Source organism: Molothrus aeneus, chromosome 6, assembly GCF_037042795.1.
Source record: "Molothrus aeneus isolate 106 chromosome 6, BPBGC_Maene_1.0, whole genome shotgun sequence".
NCBI lineage: Eukaryota > Metazoa > Chordata > Aves > Passeriformes > Icteridae > Molothrus > Molothrus aeneus.
The window spans coordinates 28,820,747-28,846,450 of record NC_089651.1 but is presented as its reverse complement, the minus strand read 5'-3'; the positions used below and the strand labels follow the sequence as shown (position 1 = coordinate 28,846,450).

The following is a 25,704-nucleotide window of genomic DNA, read 5'->3' as shown; positions in this document are numbered from 1 at the left end:
ATTTTTCCTCAGCTTATATGGTGTCCTCTTGACTGTAGGGTGTTCTGTGGTAATAAGCAAACTTGCACTTATTACTTGTGGTAATAAGTGACTTGCATAAGGGTTTGAGTTGAGTGGGAGAGCTGTGACCCAATGTACCTTGAGGAGATGCTTGGTTTATCACAGGCATGTGGAAAAAAAAAATTATTATCCTATTTTAGTCTAAGGTGCAATCCTACAATAATTTGGCTTAAACCTTTAGAATATGACTTTATGACACAATTTCCAGTATATCATTTTGGTAGGGCATGTTTTAGACTTTTACTAATCTATTCAGTTAGTCTTGTGCTGTTTATGAAATCATGTTGCAGAAAAGTAAAGTCATGTTGTACTGTAGGACACAGATGTTAGACATATGATGATTAATACAGAGTTTGTGCTTACTACTTGTAATTCAGCAGTAGATCTCTGATGAACTGATCTGCAAGTGAAAGTGTCCAGGCAATAGTTTACCTTCAGAGGTTGTCTTGATCAGATTCTTGGGGCTGTCAGAGCTACCTTCTTTAAAGCTGACTTTTGATCCGTGTTTCCTGGATGTTCAGTAATCATTAGAATTGTTCAGTAATGGTACTTAGAAGAATTAGTTTCCTGTGAATAAAGCTATTAAAAAAAAAGTGCTTGTCACAGATTTTTATACACATTGGTAATGGATTTATTTGACTAGCTTTTATTACCTGGTCAAGTTTTAGTAGAAAACTGTGATGAAGCACTAAAGCAGAGTGCAGAACCAAGCATAGAATCATACATACTATGTAAAGATCCAAGTTAAAGTCAACAACCCGAGATGTGTTCTGTTCAAGTACATGCTGGATCTTATTCAGTGTCCGTTTCAAACAGCTGGGGATGTTCTGGGGTTGGTTGAAATCCATTTTCTGCAAATTGTCCCACTTAATCCCTTTCCTCTGGAATACTGTGCTTGCATTCCCTGCACACTCTCCCCATCTGCTTTTGATTTGTCTTTCCTGACATTTGCAAATGAAAGTGACTCTTACTGATCTTTCATTCTTGCCCTTGGATTTATTCCAGGTTTCTTACTAGCATGATGCTCTGTTGAGGTCTTTCAAATCACTAGATCCAGCTACTAAAGATTTTTTGTTTACCCTTATCCCAATTTAATGTCTTAAGGCATAAAACTTCCTTATACTTTTCAATTTGGTTGAAGCCACAGGCTCTCCGAGTCTTAAATGGAGCTGTTGACAGGTAAAATAGATGCTTTATGGGTTGAGATATAGACTGTATTATTGAGACATCATATACTTTGTGTGACTGTACAGCATCTAAATGGATGTCTTTTCTTCTTTTTCTTTCTCCCCTCTAGGTTCTGTAACTGATAAACCATCAAGCCAGGGTAATTCGGGAAGGAAAGGTGAGTGGAGTCCTGTGCTTCACCAACTTTTGTAACAGCAGCTGCCTAGCCAAGTCCCTTAAGATAGCTCAGAACATGGGTTCCTAACCAGCTCCAGGGTGCAGGGGTGGATGTGCCACTAGAGCTCCCCTTCAGGAGGAGGAATAAGATGACTGTTCTGCTCCCTGTGGAGTAGAAAAGGGTGTTCTCTGCTCTGTGCTTCTCAGTTGAGTTAAAGTACAAGAAAGCCGAGCTTCCCAAAGGAATGGCTGCTCCAGAATAACCTCTGCTTGTTCACCTTGAAGTCACGTACTGAGCACTGCTCAGTAAAATCCCTAGAGATTAGGAAGGCTATCAGTATTATCTGTATTCTGGGAAACAGGAGTGCCAGTGTCATGGTTGTGGCTTTGTATGCATTGAAAGTTGGGGTTTTTTAACAGTGCATAAAACCCTCTGGCCAGCTGGAGCAGTGCTGGGTTAAACCTTAGCAGTGCTTGGAAACCTCACAGGCATTGATTCTTCTTCTTTACACTCCTGTCTTCAGTCCTTGCCCTTCCTGAGTAAGGCATTAGATGGGTCATTGTTCTTCTCCCGTGAATATTCAGAGCTCTTCCCTGTGTCCTCTGGTTTGCATTCGCTGCAATAGTTTTGGGAGGGTTCACCACTGAGGTATACATTGAGGAGCACTCAAATATGTCTTTGGGCCTTTTCCACACCCTAATTTCCAGCCTTTTTCCCCTCTAGCCCCAGTGGAGAGTCAAGTTTTGAGTTTGTCTCCGTACTCCAGGAAAACTGTGCTGAATGCATCCTCACTTCTGCTGGTGAGGATGAATGCTCTGTCCTGGGAGAAGTTCCTGTTTTGACAAGAAAAGCAGGATTTTTAGTGCTAACTCTCTAAACCAGTTATTCCTGACACGTCAGAATGAAGGAAAACACTGACTTTGATACCAGTACTTTGAGGGACATCTTCCATGCTGGGAATGTCAATCAGGTCCTGAAAGCACTTAATGGGGATTCGATTGCTCTGTTCAGAGTAGAGATGTATTTTGAGCATATCTGTTCTGCAGCCTATTGCTTGTATATAATAGCTTAAGGTAAGGAGAAGAAATATGCAAGGAAAACTACTTAGCTGAGACTGAATACTGAAGCCTGTTTCTTATTTTACATAAGGATATGTCTCTTTAAACGTGTAATTATGCATTAATGAGTAATTGGCACCTGAACACATGGTTATAATTCTGTTAATGCAATCATTGCCAGTCTAGCCTGAAGTACAAGCAAATCAAATAGCTCTTGAAATCTGCATTATTTTGGAGTTATTTGTAGACTTTTTACCTGGGTAGTCCTGGTCCGTTCTAGAATTGAAAGCAGCTGACATTGGTTTTCATGAAAAACAGGAGCAAAAGGGGAAAACATCTGAACTTGTTTTTTCTTCCACACTCCCTTTATTAACTCAAGGGTTGGGACATGCAAAAAGAAAACTGTAAATGGTATGACTAATTTAAAATTTGTAATATAAATTGATTCTCCTTGGTGCTGCCTGTGGCATCCTGTTTCAAGGACGGTATGCTTGGTCATATGGCTGCAGAAACGTCCTGTGCAGTAGCTGTCAAAGGGGAGACGTTTCCCTTTGGGCCAGAGTGCTTCAAGCAGTCATGTAAACTTTCTGTCTTCTGCAGTTCTGAATCTGTTCATATCTGCTAGAAACCCACACATTAGCAAGTCTGGCCCTATTCCATCATGTTAGAAAAATACTTATGAAAAGCTATTTAATGGGTCTTTTAAAATCAAGAGGGCTGTTAGAAGCTGTAATAATTTGGTTTAAACTTTGATGGACATAGCATTACTTTTTCATCTTGTGGTGAAAATGACTAATCTAAAAATGAATTTGTCCTTCTCATCAGGTTTTTTTTTTTTTGCCTTAAGTTACCTTGATTCAAAATTCCAGTATCAAGTCGTTTTGGAAGGAAGCTGGAAGCAAGAACAGCCTGACTTTCTTGAAGCAAGGTGGTTTCTGCAGGTCTGGCTTCTCTGATGGCAAGCCAGCATGAACATAACCATTTGTTCTAGCTGAGTGTTCAGACACTTGTTACAAAGATTGCCCTTTGCAAGGTGACAAAAAGGGCAGGAGCAAGAGAGGTCCAGCAGGAACTGGGTCAGTGATGACTCTTCTGTTGTAGAGGCACAGCCTGGAAACTTCTGATACCTCATTGGGCAACTGCCATCTGATTTGGGGGCTTTTGGAATTTTCCCATTGCACAGCAGACTCCTCCCTCTCTCCATCCCTGAGTGAGGATCTTATAGTCAAAGAACACATCTGGCACAGAATAGGTACTCTGAGGAAGACAAAGAATAGCTAAGACTTTCAAAAGTGATTTCTTTTTCTCATTCATACAGGAATGTAAAATATGAGCTAATAAACTTCGTGCCTTTCAAGTCTTCAGGGCAAAAGGGTGGAGGCTGCTCTGCCTTAGAAACGGTGTGGATGGGTAGGCTTATGCTACTGGGTAATAAATGAAGACTTTACTAGCATACTAGCTCGCCTTTAGAAGAAGCAAATTAATGTTGGAAAGAGAAAAAGGCTGGTTATTGGTAATAACTCTTTCTCCAGATCTTTTGCCCTCTTTTCCTTCCTGTTAAGCTCCCATTTTTGGTGCTCAGTAGGTATGTTGGAGTACCAGAAGATACAAGGTAACACATGATTCCACTCACAGGCTCTCTCATTACTGATGAGAAGAAAACAAAATGGCTTCACGTTCATGTGGCTTGGCATGTAGTTCCAGAAAGTGGTTCTGTGGAGCTTTCTGCAGAGAACAAGCAAGCATGCTGGCAAGAGATACTTCTTTCAAAATTCTGTGCTCTGGTTATCCATATTTACATTACTGCTATTGCTGTGTGATGCAATGCCAGTTAGTCATACGATTTGCCCCATAAGGTAATTTAAATCAAATTAAATTGGCACCAAACCTAAAAGTTTAAAATAGGCCATATTGATTTTTTTCTGAGAAGTGTTCAGTTACTGTAAGGCAGAGCAGACCTGGGCCTGGGGAGATGGAGGTGTGTTTGCATGAGGTGGAATGGAAGCCCAGGCCCTCCAGGGCATGCTTGATTTGTGACTTTGCAGCTCAGACCCTTACCCATGTCCTTTTAGTGCTGAATTTTTCCCATAAGCGAAGAACAAGTTCCCAAGAAATGTAATTGCTCTTCAGTGAGATTAGGATATCCAGAACCTACTTTTGCTCTTTGTATAGTCCTTTCTCATAAGGAGCTTCTTGCATTAATTTGCTCCAGTTGCTGCTTAGTTTGATGGTCCTGAGACATAGGAAGATGCATGCTGTCCTCTAGAGGTCTGGATCTCCCCAGTCTCTCCCGCTAGGACGTTGTTAATTTTTAAGAAGCAGTGAAAGGCATCCTTGGAGCCAACCTTACTGGATTTCTTCCCTGCCTAAAGAATGCAGGGCATTCCTTTCCAGCCACAGGGACATTGTGCCATACTTTGAGACAAAAGAAGTAAACATGGAACAAAATAAAGTTTTCTTTTCTTTATCTGGAAAGTGTTGGGGCTTTAGCTCAGATTTAGCATATTGCAATCAGGAGTAGTGTCTTTACAGTCACCAAGAAGGTTTTAAAAGTAGTCTGGTTAGGAATCAGAGTGATGTAAAAAACAGCCATGTAACTGCTTATATCTGTAAATTCACCTGGTCTTCCTTCTTAAAATTGGAAACAGTGAATTAAAAGTGAGTGAAGAGGAAATATATTGAAGTGGGCATACTGGTTCATTAATGGTAGTTTACGGTTCTGGACACTGTATGATAGCATTTTCAAACCAACTGAATGAAGGAAGTGGGAAAGGATGGATCCCAGTAATCTGGGATTTAAAGGTGATTCAACTGCAGGGTAATTTTGGGCAGGAGTACCTTTCAGTGTCAGTCATGAAGAGTCTTGAGTAGTATGAACTCCCTTTTTCTTTTATAAAGTCTTTTGCAGTGCAAAACATTCCAGGCCTGTTTTGACTTGTCTTGTTTCCCTATTGCAAAAGCTGACAATAGCATCTGCAATTGCCTGAACAGTTGTTGGTGAAATGTAAGCTCTGATGGACCTGCAGAAAGCAAAGCCCAGGCTGAGCTTGTTGTACACTTACTATCTTATGTGTAGACATGACTCTTGTATGGAGCTGCAAAAAGCTTTTTCTCAGTGAGTTTTGCAGCATACAAGAAAACACTGAAATGGTTTGAGAAACTTAAGATGAGCAACTTGAAGTTCCTGCTGAGAAACCTAAGATGAGCAACTTGAAATTCCTGCAAATTTAACATGTAGAATTGGGTTCCCTTTTGTGGGTTTAACTGTCAGAAATTAGTTTAAAGGCAGGCTTTGTTGGCAGGAAAATCCTGGGCTGCAATTGTAGGCAAGTTGGCCCATTCTGTGGCTTTTTTCGTGCTTTTTTCCAAGAGTCTTACCTCTAGAAAATGCTAATGGCCCAGTTATGCAGCCAAGAGACTGAGCAATTTGAATCAGTAATGAGCCATTCGTGTGAGTCAGTAATTAGGCTGAGTGGTAAAGGGCGAACACTCTCCTCAGGCAAACCCAAGCAAAGGAGGCTTGTGCTGATGAAAATAAATGGAGCTGGTTGTACCTGGGGACCTGGAAGCTTTGTCTGCTGGTGGTAAGAAGTCAGGTGCAGCTGGCCCTAATTCACCTGCCCTCAGCTTGGAGGGAGAGGAGCCCATGGCCTCCACAGGGGCTCGAATGTCTCACAGAAGACAGATAATACCTTGACAAAAACCATCAAATTGAATTGTGACTAAAACATCAGACTGGGTCTTTGGTCTTCACCTTCTCCAGATCTTTCTGGATTCAACCCAGTGCTATGTATTGAAAAACAACTGTGCTGTTGCACAAATCGAGCTTCAACTGCGTCTCCAGCCTCATAAACACAGAAAATGCTTTGGTGTCTTTAGCAGTTAGTGGAGAATACAGCAGAAGAATATTGTGTGGCCTTCATCAGTAAGATGAAGTAAATACAAGTTTATCGAGGCAATATGAAGTCAAGTGATGGTTCTAGTTGGTGAACACCATCTTATGTTTCATTTCTTGCAGAACATTAGCAGGTAGCAAGTCTGCAGACCTACCAAAACAATTCATCTGGATCCCTTATGTTTAGTGTATATATTTAAATTAAAAATATATACTAATTTAGAAATCTAGATGGAGAATTTTCATGCAATTATCATTTTCTGAACTGTTTAACTTCATCATGTAATGTTCCTAGACCAGGACTGATGTGTTTTTCAGGTCTTTTATGGGTAAAAGGTACACATGTGCTGAAAATGTGCACAATTTGATGCTTGTGGATATAGCTGGGTGTGTAGTGTAGCTCAGTGGAAAGTCAGACTGTACTATGCATATGTATTAAGTCTGCTTCCTGAAAGCAACCAATTTGCTATATGTGTGTGCCACAAGAGTGCTGCAAGTCCTTCAGATGAGCAAAAGCTTGATTTGTTCTACCACACATTGATGGTGACAGTTTCTCGGTCTACCCTGTTAAAATCAGGGAGTTAGGAAACAATCTATGGGAGAAACATGAATATGTGCTGCTTTTTGTGAAACTAGGATAAAAGCTCAGTTGACTGAGAAGTTATGGGGTTAGTGTAAAAAAAAAAAAGCAGTCCTGCAATAGCTCAAGTGAGCTGTGAGCAAAATTTCTGTAGATGGAATTTGTAGCACATAAGATTTTGCTTAGCTCATATTTATATTTCCAAGCAAGCTTAGCAGTGGAATTGGAGTTTGCTTCCCTATTGTAAGAATAGTTCTGTAAAAAATACTCTTAACTTAATCAGTAGGTTTGCCAGCTTGTAAATAGTCAGAATTCTCCCTGGTTCCTATTGCTGTTTCTATACTGTGTATCATCTACAAAATTATTTATTAAGTTCCAGTTAAATGTAACTGTAGAAAGCAAGTCAATTTCACAGGTATGGTAGACTATAGTTTGCCAACATAACAGATTTTATTAGATAGCAAGAACTCAGCCTTTAAATGGGAATTGTGATCAATTTTTTGAGAACAGAGGAATGTAATTTTACAATATTGTGTACATTGGATAACTTTTCCAGAGCAGAGCAATGTTCTAAAAAGCACTTAGATATATCACATGAAGTAAACAGATTTTTGAAATATTAAAGTCTAGAAGTAAAACTTCAAATTTGTTACATAAACAGTAGAACTGAAAACAATCCTTTTGGTTCCCCACATCGCTGCCTTGTCTGAAATTGTTTAGTTTTCATCAAGACTTTTTTGTGGGCCTCAGAACATATGTATCAAATTTGAGACTGAAGAAAGTTTCATTGGCAAGTATAAAAGAAGGCAAATTCTGTTTTAAAGTGTATTTTGTTTGATACAATGCAAGAATTCTGCTTTCATCTATAAAGTAGCAGTTCCAATCAGTAGCTTAGTCTATATAATATGACTTAATAAAATTGTAGTTTACAAGTGTTATTATAGCAATCTACAGACAAGTCCTGTCTGTAATGTCTTAAGAACAGCTGTAAAGGTTTTTAAATTATTAAGTCATAGTATTGAGCAGCCTGGTGAGTAGATCTAATAAGTAGACTAGCAATTGATTAAACAACATCTGTTAAGGTATTATTAACTGTTTATGTGCTATACATGGATTTCTGGTGTCCGATCATTGCAGCTTGCAGAGAAATTGAATAAATTTGGGGTCTGTCAGTTGGTTTTGTTGTTAAAATACTTTATGTAGGCGCAAAACCTTTTCTCTTTTTAAAGAGTTGTTGACATTATTCTTCTCATGCTTTATACAATCTAGACATCTGAATGTTAGTGTTGTTTTCTTTCAAATCAGAGTAATGCACCAGGAAATGTGTTTTGTCATGGTGCAGGTGTTTGGTCAAGGGGCTGGAAATACTTTTCTTTCAACTTCTTTGCCCCCTGAGCTCTGTCAAAGTTTCTCTATAAGAGAAATAAACTATGAAATTGTGATGGGAAATCTTGAATGCATGCAGACCATGTGTGCCCTTAAATAAGGTAGCGAGAAGCTGGAGAGACAACCCCAATGTTTGTTCAAGTTCCTGGGATGGCACCTGGGGGAATTAAAACTTCTTTACAACAGATCTATTTGGAATAATAGCTTTCCTCTGTGTGCTCATCTGGACTTTTCTTCTATGTTGACTGCAAGGGAGCTGTACTGCAAAATGCTGTGATAAAGGCTAAGGATGGGAGAAGTCTTCCCCACAGACTGAATTTTTTTAGGCAGTGTCCATGTCTTTTATTGCATGTTCCTGTGCTCAGTTTCTGATGGGACTTTCAGGTGCTGCAGCAAAGCAATTTGTGTAAGGACTTGACAGGTTTCATCTCGACTGTTCAGCTTCTCACAAATATGCTATTAAATGAGATTATTCTAAAAAATAGCTGTCTCTGGTTCATTTTGAACAGTACATCTGTAGATATCTGGCACTCTGTGACTTGAGGATTGACCTTAACCTTTAAAATAAAAATATTTCAGTGTTGAGAAGGTGTTGTTACTTATACCCTGTGTACACTGACATGCTTTATTCTGTACATAGACATTTCCTTCTGAAGCAGATTAGGTCCTTTGGAGGTCCTTCCAGCAGAATTGTTACTGTATCTGATTCCCTCTGTTCTCCCTTCCCTCACAGAGAAGAACTGTTCCTTTGGTGTCATAATCAAATAGAAAACCTCCTTTAGACAATACTCAGATTCTGGGGTGAAAGAACTGGGGCTATGTAGTTGGAGAGCAAAGTTGTGCTTACTCACTAAAGCTCTGACACTCCTCTTTAATGATCCAGGGAGGAAAAAAACCTGTGGAAACAAGCAGTGGAAAAACATATATTCCCCCTCCCCTCCTTTTTCTTCATTTTCACACATGCAATACAGATATAACAGTGAGGTATCCATTCTCTTTGCCTGCAAGGAAATGAAAAGGCGTATTGTAAGCCCAAGGCTAGTCTGGTTGTCAGCCAGGAATGAGTCCTCTAAAGGAGAAAGGGAGAGGGGCTGGCGAGAGAAGAGGCTGGAAATGAGGAGCTGGAAGGGGGAAAGCACACTCTGACATAGGTTGGCTGCACATGGCTAGAGGTGGCAGGGGTCTTGTGCTTCCTCAGTATGCAGGTGTTGGAAGAAAGGAAGGCAGCTTATACACAAGCATGTGTCTGGGGGAGCAGGGTCAAAAATTTAGACTATTTACTTAATCCCTTGGAAAGGCTTTTTTCTCTTCTGTTTTCTTTTTGTGTTTAACAGACTGCTTTACAGGGGACACGTGTGGTAATTAACACATGCAGCTGTAGGGCTTCAGCCATATGTCTGAATTTCAAATGGCCATTGATCTGGCAAATTTGCTGCTGCTGTCTCCAACCCCCCACTTACAGGCCTTGAAGATGTGGGAGAATTTATAGAGTCTTTACCTTGAAGAGACCAGAGCTAGAAGGAGAGCAGTGAAGGGGAATGTGAGTGATACTGGGGAGAGAAAGAAGAAAGAGTGGTACTGCAACCACACCATTCCATGCCCCTTGCCCCAGCTCACTGTATATTATCAGGTAGCTTCAGAAATGTTTCCAAAGCTAGGGATCTTGTTATTACTATATATAAAGCTTGCATAACAATTGTTAATTTTTTTGACTTGATCAGAATCACAGCGTTTCTTTAGGCATTTCAGGTGTGCTCCCTTTTCCACAGCTGCAGCTATCTGGGCTCTTGCACAGCCTAGAAATGACAAGGTGGTATTTGATTGTGGACTTTGAGGAGCCTTTCAGGGGAGGTAGTTGAGGAGGGGTGTCTGTTGGACTGTATGGAAACAGAGAATGCTTCACATCAAAGCAGTGGCTCCTGGAAAAAAAGAAAAAAAATGATATATTGTAGGTAGAATAAAACCAGAGAGGCTAAACTAAACAATCATAAGGTGGTTGTTGCTTTTGCCAGCAGTGATCAGGCAGCTGTTGACAGTGCTATAGAGCTTTTTGCAAACTTAGCACTTGACATTGCCCCAAACTTTGAGCAAAAAATATTGCTATGAGATATGGTGCCTTAAGCAAAATATTTCTTTGTGTCGAAACTTTTTTGCTCACTGTTTTATTTCAAATGTCACTCGAGGCAGTGAACCAAATGGAAGATGGTTCAAAATTAAGATACTGCAGCTTAAAATTCTGCAGTATCTATAATACTTCTAGTGTTTACAGGCTGAGATAAAAAAGAGTTCTTCTACCAAGTATGAAGATATAAAAATGTTAAGCATCTCTTCCTCTACTTCCTGTCCTTCAGTCTATTTTTGAACATTCTCAGTGCTAGCTATTGCTGATTTCTTGATCTCATCACTCACTCTACAGCGTAAGTAATGCTGGCACTTTAGAGGTGTTTCGGCTTTGGATTAAAAAAAAAAGCCATCAACAAACACTCCAAACTAGTCCAGCTTTTGCTGACTGTGGTTTACCCAGCCTGTATAATATTGGTAGTCTGTTTCTCTGTGTTGTGCCTCTTCTCTCCAGTTTGCCTGTGAAGCTTAGTGCCAGGACTGTGGAGCAGCCACGTATTACGTTGCCTGCTCCAGCTCACCACCCTTTTCTCAGTTCATTAATACAGACAGTACTCCTTCTTGGAACGAGACGGCCTAGCATCCCTTCTATGGGTTGGCAATAGCTTTTCCAAGTAATTTTGTTGTAGCCTATATTGATATGCATTTGGATGCAGTTTTTATTACACAGATATAGAGCCTAATTCTTCTTTATTCAGTGTTTATTACAGCTTATTTCCTTTCAATTGTTAATCTCCCTGAAGAATAAGGTTATTTCAATTCTTCCCCTCATCTTCATTACCTTGATCCTTTTCTATAGAAAAAAAAAGGAAGTGCTGGATTTACAGCTGTATAATTGCTGGGTTGTATTTACCACACAAAGCTTTTCTGTGCCATTTGACTTGTGAAGGTGTCTGCTGGTCAAAATGAGCCTTGGAGACTCTGCTTTGAAACTGCCTGCCATCCCTACAGCCAGCTGCCATTGGTACTTGGTAAATATGTCATCATTCCTCAGCAAATGTATTAAGTAGTCATGCTTTTTGGTAATAGGTAGTTTTTGGTGCTATGTGTTATGACCATACCAAGAAACCATTTATTCCCCCTGATTCTTTCAGCTGTGTCTCCATTTCCCCTCAGGTATGTGTCTCAGTAGGGGATGGCATTAGACTCTTGAAGGACAGCTTAAGTACACAGCTGAATGAAAAATATTCTTTGCTCCCATTGAGAGCCTCTTTCTGCAGGCTGTATGTGGTTTCTAGTTTTGAAGGCATTCCAATAGCCTTCCCAGGTGTTGTCCTAGCTGATTTTTTACGTACTGAAATTGCTGCTGGTTCATAAGGAGAAGAGCCACTTTCCATGGTGGTCAAGATTCTTTTCTTTAGCAGTGCAGAACATTGCTAGCAGCTGTGAAACATCAGTCTGCAATGACAGGCAGGCTGAGATCCTGTCTGAAAACTTACCAGATGACGGAAGCAGAGCCTGGAAGCTGAGCTGGGACTCTGAGCTTTGTTCCCCTTCTCCTTTCTCAACAAGCAGTTGAACTAGAGTGTTTAAGCATTTTTACGTTGCTGGTGAGGATGGGCTCATAGCTTGTCTGCTGCTACCTACTATGTCCTGAAATCTTCTTAATTATTCATTTTTCATTATTATTGTGAAATAAACATACAAGTCAATATGTGGCACTTACATGTAGCATTTCTAGGTAAGCTGTTCAGTAGGGCTAATGGACTCTAGTCCAAGGAGGGATTTTAGTGTTGTCCCTGCTGCTACATAGCTTATTTCAGAAGATATATGAACAAAGTAAAAGAATGAATTTTGAAACCATGGCATTAGGAATATGGTTATCTTTCAAGGTAAAAGTGTTGTATAGGTTATACAGTAATTGAAAAAAGAAAAAAAGAGAACATTTTGGTTTTTAACTCAGTAAAGTAGCCAGAACGGCAGTTGGGTAGAAAAATGCAGCAATACCAGGGAAATAGTCCCTTCTTCCAAAGAATTGCAGTACTTTAACTATGATGGAAGGGAGGGACTAAGCTCAAAGGAAGAAGGGCTTGAATCTAATAGAGTGGAAATGGTAGATTAAGAAAATTACTTGTATCTTAGCAGCTCCCTCAAGAGCCTTTGAATGGATATGCAGGTTCTTTTTTTTTTCTTTTTTTTTTCTGCTTTTCCTAGCAATTTGAGCCACTCTGGAAGTGAACTTAAGGTTTTTTACTTAAATCAAGACAATTAAAATCACTGGCAGCCTAGCTGTCACTCTTTGAGACAGTGACATAACTGGAGGCTTGGTTCTGTAGGTCAGAGCTGATGACAAGAGCATGTATTTCTAAGTCACAGGATGATTTCTGTTTGCTTAAGGAATAAAACTGCTGCTGGGATTGTTACAGAACAGTGAGAATAATAAGCCTCTGAAAGTGGGGGAGGGCAAGTGGGGACAACGTCTTCACAGCTTGACACTGATTCCACATTGGTCAAAAAGAACGCTTTTTGTGCAAATCTAAACTGAAGATGGTCTCAAAAGGAACCTGATCTTTATTACCTACTTCACCTTTTTAACAGATAAGGTTCAAATCTGGCCTTGGGCATTTATTTTTCCTATTACTTCCAAATTTTTGAAGAGACCTATTTTGCCTTTTGGGAATGAGTTTGGCTGTGAAGTCTGGAAACTGCAGTAAGGTAAATCTATGCTCAGTAACAGGTCTTCTCCATTTAAGCTTCCTTGCATTTGACCTCAAAAATGCTCTGATAACCAAACTAAAATCTGATCATATGGTTCTTTATCCCATATCTTATGTGCAAATTGCTTTTATAGAGAAGATCATCTCTGTGTTGGAGTTTGGCCCAGAAATAAACTGAGAATTCTGGCTCTAAATAACAGGACTGTGTACAGATTCCTTATTCTGAGTTACATCTGTACTCAGGCTACCTGTGGGGTACTGCTGCTTCTTGTCCAAAAGTCCAAGCCTGCAAAATTGGTTAAGACTGCAGTTTACTGTTTACAATTTGGAGAGAAATCGGTGGCAAGCCAAGAAATCTTATTTCACAGGTTTTGAGGTTTTGAATCCCTCACTTATTACTCAGTAGAACAAAAGAGAGATCACACAAACTTTTGGCTCCCTCCTGTCCTCCTAAATTAGTTGATTGCGGTATATTGGGGATTTTAGCTTGAGAAAGGGGAGAGCAGAGGGTGAGTCTCAAGTTTGAATTAGGTGAATGCTCTTAAATAATAGCTTTAATAATCTTCAGGTAGTTTGTCTTCTGCTTGGAAGCATGCCCATACACTTGAGAAAAATGTTCTTTGGAATGCTACATTTCTGTAACTGTGTTAAAACAACAACTTTTCACAAGTAGTGAAGCAAATTTACATGACAAGAAAGTTCACTAACAGCTCAGCTTAATTCTCTGATCTTTATATCTTTATTTGCTGGTTCAAATAACATGTAGTATCTCTGCATTGACACCAAAATCCCTAGGAGTTTTGCCATCAAAATGGTAAAGTGTAATGGCTCCGTTTTCGACTGCCTTGTCTTCCATGCAGCAGTACTAGGAAGATGTTTTTTCTCCCCAGAAAGGTTTGCACAACTTACAGAAGGGAGTCAGGTATTATAAGTGGTAATTACCTTAAGAGCTTGGTTCAACCTGCAAAGTTCAAATCTGAATCTGGAGCTGAACTTTCCCAGAGGCAGGGGGTGGTTTTGGACATTGTATTGGTTTGACCTATTATAGTGCAAGCTCTGAAATGAAGGTCCAGATGTGGGCTGGGATTTTGTATCTTTCCAAGTATGAGACATTAAGAGTCACTTTTACATGACACATAATTGAAATAATATAAAACTGGATCTTGTGTTGGGGAGGGTGTCTACAGCATTATGTTTGAAGGGTAATACCTTGCTATGTCTTAGTTTTTCAAAAGAAGCTGTTTAAAGGCTGTAAAGAATGAGAGGTTAGAAGGGAGGGTTTTTTTGGCTAATTACTGTAGAATGCCTTTAGAACTTAGACTGTAAATAAGGACTTGGGATTTTAGAGAGATTCTGTCTGAATCTCAAGATTCAATAGTTTTAAAGCCACTGAACCCCAGAGACTAGAGCATTGCTATTAATGAGTGCTGCTCCAGACTGCTTTTGACACGTTTGCTTTTGAAGGACCAGACCCAGGAAGAGGGAGCTCTTTGTTTGTGGTCAGAATAAACTCATTGTACACCCAGACAATTAACTCTTCAGTCAACTTGCCAGCCTCTGTAAAGCACTCCGCTCCCCTCTCTGTCTACCTCCAGTTCTATTCAGACACTTAAGCACACCAGTGTTTTTTGTTTATTATTCTGAAAAAGTCCTTCACAAGAATAGTCGAGCAGATCAACATTGTCCTCCCAGCAGCATTTATCTCCGCTTGGCAGTGAGTGTGTCAATCAGGAATCAAAAAGCCAAACAGAGGAGGCTTTGAATTGTGTCACAGGGGTCAGAGTTACTTCCAGCTGTCTGTGCATGGGATAGGCTTTCTTGCAGGGCAAAGAATTATGCTGCCAAACAAACACTGAGTACATTGGACCACAAAGTCCTTGGGGCTTCAGTGGCTTTTTTCATGTTGATGCACCTGCGAGGGAGATGTGAGAAGGAAGTGGGGGGAACTAATGCCTTCCAGAAGGCACAGGGAAAGGCTCCTTATCCTATCTGGTTGATATCTGGAATGCAGTGCTGAAGTAAAGGCTGCCCACATCCATATGGCATACAGAATAGTTGACATAGGAATAGAAAAATTACTGCAGTGACAGTGCAAGTCAACCTTTGCACTCAGGAGCCCATTAAGCCCCACAGAGCCCTTGAATGTTTGGCAGTTAGGCATATTTTCCCCTTTCTAAGCAAAATTTTACTTTCCTTGTCCATGTTCAAGTGTTTGGGGGTTGTTATATCCAAAGGCAGCACATTGCTGCTGTTTCTTAAAATTAAAGCAATAAAGAGTGAGAATGTGGCTTTTGCTTATTTGATTTAAAAAGCTGTTTGTTTTTTTTTGTAACAGCTGTGGGATCTCCATGCATAGAAGTGGTTGGACTTGATGATCTTGGAGGTCTTTTTCAACTTAAATAATTCTATGGACAGGAGTGTGAAAACTTGGCAGGGAGGTCTATCTGCACTGGTGTGTTTCTATTTCAGCTGCTTGCAAAAACTTACCTTGATTGGCCAGATTGAAAGAATTTTCTTTCCATGAATGCTAACTTTCTGCACTTATGTTGGCAATATATGTCTGTACACAGAAGTTGCATAGACTATTAAATTAATTGTGACTTGCTGAAATTGTTTCATTTAATGTAGGGAAGGATTGTGGTTAAGGCAACAATTTGCACCTCCCCTGCAATACTAGAAGGGACATGTATTTTTGTCTAAGACCCTATGTAGTGCAAACACAGCACACAAGTTTTGTTGTCTTTTTTCTTTTTTCTTTTTTTTTTTTTTTTTAATACTTTAAAATACTCTGGATCTGGGGGTAATACATAAAAATGTCAAAGTCAAAACTGCTTCTTCAAGATTCAGGAACTGCATGGATACATGGAACCTAATTGACCTGGCAGCTCTTTGTTTGTCTGACCGGAGTTACTAAAGCTGCAGGAATGAGTATGTATGACTTGAGTCCCTCAGGATTACTGGAGCCTAGGAAAGCTCTTCTCTCTTGCTATAGACTTGACATGTTTGCTGAAGGTCGACTTTGCTGCATCAAACAGGACCTGCTAAGAGTTCACTCATTGTCCTGGCTCCCTGTGCTCTAAGTTGCCTATTCAGCTCCAGCTGTGCTCTCTAATGACTCAGCCAAAACCAGATGATAGTAAGTGAAGGAGCCACTTGACACTGGAAGAAAGCTACCTCTTCCCAGAGCAGAGCTATGCACTTAAAATTGTCATCTGCTTATTCTGTCTGTCTGACTCAAGTCTGGGAACCATTGATGTTCAAGCTATAGACTTTAAAAAAAGATTAGATTTTGTATACAGCTTAGATGATTGACTCCATAAACATCTGTGCTCTTCAAAATGGAAGTAATGTTTACATATTGCCTCATGGATTCCATTCAGAACACAGCATTAGCCTCCCACATCACATCTCCTACCCAGGAAAAATATACTCACTGGGCACGTAATCTGAGTACCTGCATCATGACATTAGCAGTCCAAGACCTATGTGCTTCCCCAGCAACATCAACCTTCAGTACAGCACTTTTATCTCCTAACTTTTCTCCTTTCTACAGCTTCCATTAGGTAGCTTAAGTTGAGAATGGTGATTCAGAGCAGCAGGCAGTTACTTCACATTTTTCCATAGTAATAATGCTTTTTTATGTCAAGGAGTTTACTTTTCTCATGACGTAAATCTAAGTTGCTCATGGCCTTAGTGCTTGTCACTCAGAGTAAAATGGTCACTTTAACAGGTGTCGTCCTTCTCCCTCAACCCCAGTGCACACTACAGTCATTGCAGATGTGGATGCTTGCTGGATGTTTTGCAAGGATAAGACATGGGGAAGGGTATTTTAGTGAGAGCATAAAGACTTCTTGCCCAGCACTAGTAGTAGATCAGGATGTGCAAGTAATTGTCCCTGTTTCAAGTCAATGTCAGTCAAGTGCAATAAAAACTGTTCTTGCTTATGAGCTTCTGACAGTAGTAGAGGAAGTGGAATTCTGGTTTATATCCAAGATACCTTAATGTGAAAATGCCTTAGGGAATCTTATTTAGACCTGCCCGTTTCACTCTTGTCCTGTGGAAAGATAAAAATACCATTTTAAAGTTGACAGCAATTGAGCCAGAAAAATCTGCTTAACTTTTGCAAGTGTACCCTAGGAAAAGGACACTTACTGGAGGAGTTTTATAGCTTTAAAATATCCCATGAGGAGGTATTCTGGTGAGTGATACTGTCTGTAGACAGTGGTCTTGGAAAAAGAAAGTGGGTATTCATGCAGGGTTGTAAACTTGGAAGAGAAGTATGCAGTGAACTCCTCCTCAAGGCTCAGAAAATATTCTGCCACCAAGGGATGTGGTTCTGAATGATATGATTTCTGATCTGGAGCATTGCTATCAAGAGGGATTAAGAAGTAACACTTGATCTCTTTAATCTCTGTGACATGCTGTGTATAAGGAACTATTGCAGTGGCATGCCTCTTTTGAAAGTGTGGAATTTAACAGCTCTTTGAAGAAAGGAAGAGACTGTACCCAGTGAACATACTTCATTGCCTTTGTACCCAAAGTAACAGTATTATGTACTTCTCATATAGTATCACAGGAGACCTTATGCCTCTGGAATAGTGAGGGGTTTTTTTATATGTTGAAATTTTTATTTAAGGAATACGAAATGTTTTTTCGAAACTTTCAGGTATGTAAAATAGAACTTATGCCTTGTTTGTGAGGAGCAAACAGGCCAGTGGAACAAATGCTCAGTGTGACAAATGGAGTATTGAGCGAGAGGAAAAATCAAATAAGAGCAGGCAAGTATTAGGGTGGTTTTTCTGCCGAGAGGGAACAGCAGTGAAACTTGATGTAAGCTAATTTGGAACACTGAGACTTGCTGAGAATTCTCCAGTTTAAGAAAAAAAAATTGGTAGTTTCAGAGTAAGAAGCTGGCAGCTGGGAAGTGAGCATGGTGTTTTTAATGAAGTGCAATTTTTGTCTTTTATGTGACTATTTCATGACCTTTAAAAAACAATCAGAAATATCTCTGGCTTTTGATATTTGAAATATGGTGAATGTAATTACAGAGCTCTTGTCTATTGCATTTTTTCTTGTATGTCTGATGAAAGAACTGTACTCCCTTGAACAACAGGGGAGTAATTATACTTCTCACTATTTGCAAAGCCCTTAATACTATGCTGGGTGCTGCTACAATGTGGACTTAGTGACAATTTGGCCTTAGTAATCCAGTAAGGAAATGATTGTGTAATCCATTGAGCCATTTTACTGAGATTATTCTAAACAATAGCTTTTAACTGAAGGGTTTGTTTAATACTCTCCAGTATCTTAATGGCTAACTTCATACAAAAGCTGCTGCAGAACTCTCTTTAAGAAGAATGTATTTGACAAATTGTAGTTGCTGCTGTGTTCCTTGCACATACATGAATGTGAAAGAATCCCCCTGAACCTGAAACATCCTGTGTTCTGCCAAATTTCAGGTAATGATTTGGATCAAGTGCTGTGGCTCAGATCCACTTCTAATTTTCCCCCATTGTTGGCTTCCAGGTTGCTGCTTTAAATCTGAAAAGCAATTCTGTGATTACTTGGTGCAGAAGCATTCATGAGAGCAATAAGAAACTTATTATTGCACTGGTCTTTTTTAAACACCAGGTCTCTTCCTATTTTGTATAACTTGAGAATTATTCACCTTTCTAGTTGTTCTATGAGTATCTTCAGCAGTTTGGGGTTGGTTTCTCAATCTTTAAAGCCAGTCATGCTAATTACATTCTGTTCACTGCTTCATTTCAGTGTAAAGTGTCATCCTAAATAAATAACAAGCCATAGCTGTGGCTCCTGTAGTCTTGCAAAAGCAGAGCAACCTATTCTAACATAAAAAGGGAAGATCAGCTATTTACTTCTATCCAAAGAGCCTTTAAAGGGCAAAACCTTCCTCCTTGTAATTTAAGAAGTATTCAGGATTTTTTTAAAATCCATTGCTCAAACTTTAAAAAAAATAAATACTGCTTATCCAGGTTACTGGTAATGCCCAATAACAGAAAAGCTCAGAACAAGAGCTGACTGAGGAATGGTAAGTATTTTTTCTTCCAAGTATTTTTTGTTACACTTGTAGTTTAGCATAAAACCAAATGCAGTGATGAAGAGGAACATGACAACAGGGTGTCTCTCTCATTTCTGTCAATGTCCTTTACTTAAATGGATCTCTGAGGTTGAAATGGAATTATCAGCATGTTTTTGCTTTCTGTGAACTAGACTACTTTGTGTGGAAATGCATAAAATAAATTAACTGTGGAAGAGGTATTCAAGCTTCTCCTAAAAAAACTGCAAACACAGGTATGGGTGGAAAAAGTCTACAAGCTTCTGTTTTCCATCTCTACCCTTCCCTTCCTCTTCCAATGGTCTATTACTTTTGTAAATGGAGCTGATATAAGAGAAGGCTAAGGGCAGTTATTGCTTCCTCTAGGAAGGACTGTCCCATGTATGTTTCCTCCAAAGAGTGTTTGCCCTGTGCATCTGATGGTCATGCAGATAGAGGCAAGCCTGGCTTTTCTGACATGGACTCCTCTCTCCAACAGATGTTCACTGTGCTACTTTGCATTTGAGGGTACTGCTCACTTTGCTGCTTAGTGTCATTCTTGCCAATAACATATTCAAAGAATAGTTACTAGAAATTGAAGGTTTTAAGTCACTGTATTTCCAACAGGAAAAAAGCACAATTCTAGGTGTAGTAGGCTGACCCTGGCTAGAAGCTAGGCACCCACCAAAGCTGCTCTGTCACTCTGCTCTGCAACTGGATAGGGGAGAAAATGTATCAAAAGTTTGTGAGTTAAGGTCCAGGAGAGATCACTCACCAAATACTGTCATGGGCAAAACAGACTCAACTAAACCTAAACCTAATGTAAGAGAAATTATTGTTCCACAATTTTCCATTGGAAGACATTGCCACCACATTGCAATTAGAGAACACCTTGATGCAGAGATTGTGAATAAAAAAGATTTGCTATTGACCATCCCATTCTAACACCTCTGCAGTAAATACTGGTGCCAGTTCTACACAGGTAAGTTTCAGAAGAATTTTTCTTTTGAGTAAAAGGAGTGAGGAAAAAGACACAATAGGACAGAAATCTCCAGAACCTTTGCTGTCTCAGGAAATGGCCTGAGTAGCGTAAAACTGAGTGTAAAACTAAACTGACCTGAAACTAAAAAGGCAATTAATTGCCTTCTGGGGAGACTATCAGGTGATAAACACCAGTGGTTTGAGGAGGGAGGGGGGAGGCTTTTTAAGTGTACCAAAAGGGCTTGATGCATATTTAATGTAAAATGTTATTGCTTTTAGCAATATGATTTTGTTCTGTCTGTCTTCTCTCTTTCCTGGACTTGGCCGGGCCATGTACAAATCCCAATCATTCAACAGTACTGGAGAGTAGATAGTATTTACCTCAATAATGGTAGTTTCTTTTCGATTCTTTCTAACCCTCAATTCAGATGATGGTTCGAAGCCAACGCCTACGATGGAAACCCAGCCTATTTTCGATGGAGAAGGTAAGAACATCCCTTAAAATAACAACAAAAAAAGCTACTTCTCTCTCCCTTTTCTCTAGGATTTATGGTTCAAATGCTTTCTATATCCTGCAAAGCAGACAAGCCAGTGAATCTCATAAATTATCAAAATTTTAGAGTGCCCTTGGGACCTCAGGCATTTTCTCTAATCCTTTTACATCCTCCCCGCTTTTCTGGAATCTAGCAATAACACCAGTTGATCAGACTCTGGGTGTAATCTTGGAGGAAAAAGTGTGTCCCAGCAAGTAAAAAAAAGGTGCATCCAATCAGAAGTGGCCGCTTCCTTTAGACTGTCCTTACCCCCTTGCTATCTCCACTCAGATGATTCTAATACTGGGAGTTTCATAACCTCTGCAGTGTGTTAGAGTTTCACAAAAGGAAGGGTAATGGTAAACCACAGCATGTGAATGTTGACTTGGAAGAAAATTGCTGGGAGGTTTCTTTATTTAGCAAATGCTTTCATTGACGCACATACTATTTAAGCAAATGAAGTCATTGTCCTGGGCCCACTTTAATTCATGGCCCACCCAGGCAGTTTCCTTCTCAAATAGGCAATCTTGCAATTGTATTATTTTGGAGAGGGAATATCAGACCTTAGTCTATTGGAAGCCTTTAAACAAGGATAAAATGGCTGACATCACAGAGGATTCAAGCCTTTTACACATACAAACATAAATACCAGTGGGAATAGTGCTCCTTTGGTAGTGAATAGGCCTTACAGAAGCTGCTTTTATCTTGAATATTGCTTGGAAGCAGTGCCTGTTTTCTACAGGTTTAAATCCACAACCATTATAGTGAAGCTATGGGCTGAAGTATGAAGCACTCCGTGACCCATCTGAAACTGTAGACCATAAGGCAGTGAGAGAAAGCCTATACGTTTTCATAGGGCACTGCTGTACTTCATGCCTTTTTTAAGCTGGATCAAAGGCAGAAATGGAGACTACTGAGCAAGAGCAGGAGCTACTTTTCTATTGATATTTCCTGCTTTCTTGTAGAAACGGGTGCTGTGGTGGGGTTTATTGTTGCTAAAATAAACATATTTAATGGCAAGATGCTGTAGTCCTATCACTTTGCATTTAGTGATCATAGATTTGTAACAATCTTCTTGTGAGCTTTAAGAAACAGTAAAGCTCTCAGAGAAAAAACACTCTCAAATAAACAAAGGAGACTGAAGCCCTGCTGGCTTTCTCTTGTTTATATCAAAAGAGGGTTCCTTCTGGCAGTAAGCTGATATTGTATTAAATTACTGTTGGCAATCACAAACTTCTGACCTTAGAAGTTTTCCCCTGAGAGGGTACCCATAGATATTTAAAGGAAAGAATGTGCTAGTAGAATGCAGCAGTGAGGTGATGTGGTTAGTACAGCCTGGTCAGAAGCTCCTTCTAGGAGAGTTTAAACATTTTGGTCATTCAAATAGAAGTGGACAAAGTTCTTGAAGTGGTGTAGTGAACATACCTTTTCTGGTTCTTCTGGTGATGGCAGAATTTGAAAAAAGTGTTATCCTACCTTCCATGAAAAACATTTTCAATCAAAACTCTTCACATTGATTTATAGGTGAACTCCAGTCTGATAAATGGGCTTGGACTGAATGATGAAAGATTGGCTCTCAAAAACATTGCAATATATTATTCAAGACCTTATTTCCTAGACTTTGAGAGAGCATGACTGGTGCCATGGCCTCCTATTGTATTAGCAGTGTCCCTTATGACTCTGGAGAACAGATGGACAGGCAGGTAATCAGAGGATAATGATGAATAATCTCTTCTAAATTTGTCACTCTGTATTTTGTCATTCTATTAGTAAAATAGGACTGAGTAGATTTCAGTGGTGGCTGTAAGAATAAACAATTAATGGTGTGATTCTTGGGGTGTCTTGTGCAGCACCAGGAGTTGGACTCTAATGGTTCTTGTGGGTCCCTTCCAGCTCAGGATATTTTAAAGCTTTTAAAGTCCTGAGCAACCTGCTCTGTTCTTGGAGCTGACCCTGTCTGGAGCAGAAGGTTGGACCAGACACCTCAGGATGTCATCCTGAACAATCCCTTGATCCTATCTGAGCAAACATGTTGTGATACTTCACTAGAAGACTCTCCCAGTGGCTTGGGTAGGTCTTCCTGAGGAATGGCTTGTACTTGATGTCTGACACAAATGACAGAAAAGAGCAAAACAGTTATCCATTCACCTGTCAGGTCTGAAATCTTCATAGATGTTCAAAGGCATTAAATTTCAGATCCCATTCCACTTCAGTGAATTTGAGAACTGATGGGTTCCTGTAAACCTATATATTCAAGGCCAGGCAGCCAGGGTGGAGCTGGTACCAACATGAATGAACAATAACCATGTAGGGTTTTTTTCATGTTTTGCCTTTGGTACCTTCCATACACAAGAGGCTGAATTTTTTCAAAGGGCATTACATACACTCAGCTGTCCCTGAAATGTGTGATAACTCTTGGACTTCAGCAACTCTAAGATGAAGATTCACCTTTCCCATGTTTTCATCTACATTAGAGGATAATGAAAATTCGCATTTCATGCATAAGTTCCCCTCCCACTCCCTACCATCTGCCCTGAGGGCATAACAGAGCAGTGCCAGAGATAATGTCAATCAGATAACTTAAATTCTCCCATCCAAGGTTTGAATCATAACACAGCCATCTCTCTAAAAATTATTTCATATTATTATAATGCAGATCTTAGAGATGTTTATAGTGAATCTTTTTTTAGGACAAGATTCTCCTCTGCTGAAGAGTGTTTTATTAATGTCCTTGGTATAGTTTTAAAATGTTATACTCCTTCCTGAACTTCTAGGCTCTCTTATTTTGTTTTCACCATCTCTTTAGTTTCCATATGCAAGGAGTAATAATTTCCTAAAGATATATTTTTTACACATCTCTTCTTTTTGGTAAACTTTGCCTCTTAATTCAAAGTGGGAATCCACTCTTTCCACAGATCTGTTGTTCAGAGGTGCCTGTAATCCAAAAAGATAGCCAGGTTACTTGGATTGAAAATACATTTTTATGGTAGATTCCAAGGAATTAATTTCCTTTTCTTTATATTTCTCTTTTTTCACAGAATTGCTTTCTGTAGACCTTTCAGCCTCACTGAAAGATGTACACCATTGTATTTCTAAAGGCCTTCATCATTCTTCAGCATCTATTGACTTTGATTGTCCCTCATTTTTCAGCTGTAAACATACCTGGTCCATATGGTGCAGAGTCAGAGCTAAATTTCATCCCAGATTTAGGAGTTTAAGCCCCTTTTGGGGAGAACTACCTCACATTAAACATTGGGGAAGAACTAGGAAGGGGAGAAGCACACAAGTAGAAATAGTCATTAAACCAAAGCATGTAGGTGTATGTATTTATAGAAGCATATGATGGCTGAATGTTGATAAAATAGTGTAGTGAAACTAGCAGATAAGACAGTTTTTTGTATTCCAGCAGCAGTAAAAGTTTGTTTAACAGTGTTCAATCGATACTTCCTTGTGAAAAAAATGCCCTAAACACAATTACTATGATGCCTTCAATCAATGTGGCTGAAATATTTAGGAAGGAGAAATTAATTTTCTTTTTTTTTCCCATATTCTTTTAATTTATAATCAGTTTCTCTTTACTCAGCCAGCTTCTCCCTTTGCTGAGCAGATCCATGTAAATGTCAAAAAGGAAGCAAGAAAACTCCTGTGAAAAGTTCTTAGAGGAAGTGGAAACTGAATTTTTTTTCAGAAAGTATCAGTCCTGAAAATGTCACATGAGGTGCTCTAGCCCATGATAGCAAGTACTGCTTTGCTCAGTTCTAATCAAATGCTGAGGTTATGTAATTTCTGTGGCCTAAGGCAGGTTCAGATATGTTTTGAAGTTGATTATAACACCTCAGAGGAGGTGCTCTAAGCACTTTTTTTCCAAAATTTATGTTTGAATGTCTTGGTTAGTGCATCAGACATGCTTTTCTAACCAAAACCTATTTCTTTAACAGACTTCCTTTCAAGTCTTTCCAGAAATATCTTCATGTCTCTGCCTATTTATTTCAGATTTTGTTGTTGCTTGTTTTAGGGAACTGACTGGGGCCAGACCTTCTTGGGCTGTTAAAACAATATTTAAGGTCTGAATTGACTGTTTAAAATCTGGATTTCTGGGGGAAATAGCATATACTATGGCACCCAATGCAATGTTTGTGATCTCTGAGTCTTGAGGAAAAAGGCTTTTTGAGAATTTAGGAAGTGGGGATTAGAGGGAGGAAAGAAAGAGTTTTGCCAGCAGAGATACACTTTCTGAAACAGGAAGATAATGAGAGATACCTTGTGGAAGATTTACAAATGGTGGTTCATAAGACTTGGAAGACCTCACCAGGGGATGAACCTGTCGGTACAAAGATGATAGATTTGTTATGGCATGATTGTGGCTAGCATCTTGTTTTCTATGAAGAGAGACTGAGAGAGTTGAGGTTGTTCAGAAGACACCTTCTAGCACCTTCCAGTCCCTGAAGCCAGCCTACAACAGAGCTGGAGAGGGGCTTTTTACAAGAGCATGTAGTGACAGGATAAGGGGAACAGCTTTGAACTGAAAGAGAGTTGGTTTGGATTAGGTATGAGGGAAAAACCTCTTTACTGTGGGGTGGTCAGGCACTGGAACAGGTTGCCCTGAGAAGCTGTGGCTGCCCCATCATTGGAAGTATTCAAGACCCAGTTGGATGGGGCTTGGAGCAACCTGGTCTAGTGGAAGCTGTCCCTACCTGTGGCAGGGGGGTTAGAATAAGGTGTTCTTTAAGGTCCCTTCCAGCCCAAACCATTCAGTGATTCTGAGTAACTAGCATGTGTAATTTTACTAGTTGCTGCAGTTTCTTTAAGGCTGTTATTTTTATTCTTTCAGAAATCACAGCACCCACCCTTTGGATTAAACACTTGGTCATCAAAGATTCCAAAATGAACAGCTCTAATATAAGGAATTCAGGTAAGGTTCCATCTAAAAAAATTCTTGTTTTAACTAGTCTGCAGCTCCTCACATCTGTTTTGTTTCATTCTTTCTTCATTGTAGCTATCAAGCTCCTAGGGTTACTTGCAGCCCAGGCTAC

General features: G+C 39.6%; 1 protein-coding gene across 4 annotated transcripts in view; it reads left to right on the top strand.

Moving 5' to 3' along the window:
* SMOC1 (SPARC related modular calcium binding 1) overlaps window positions 1-25,704 on the top strand; it is a 126,798-nt gene that overhangs the window by 59,997 nt on the left and 41,097 nt on the right. For 3 of the 4 annotated variants that reach the window (XM_066552083.1, XM_066552081.1, XM_066552080.1), the window contains exons 5-7: window positions 1,358-1,405; window positions 20,534-20,623; window positions 25,503-25,583. In XM_066552083.1, coding sequence (XP_066408180.1) covers window positions 1,358-1,405; window positions 20,534-20,623; window positions 25,503-25,583 — 219 coding nt within the window. The remainder of the gene's footprint in view (window positions 1-1,357; window positions 1,406-20,533; window positions 20,624-25,502; window positions 25,584-25,704) is intronic. The other variant, XM_066552082.1, reaches the window with a different exon arrangement.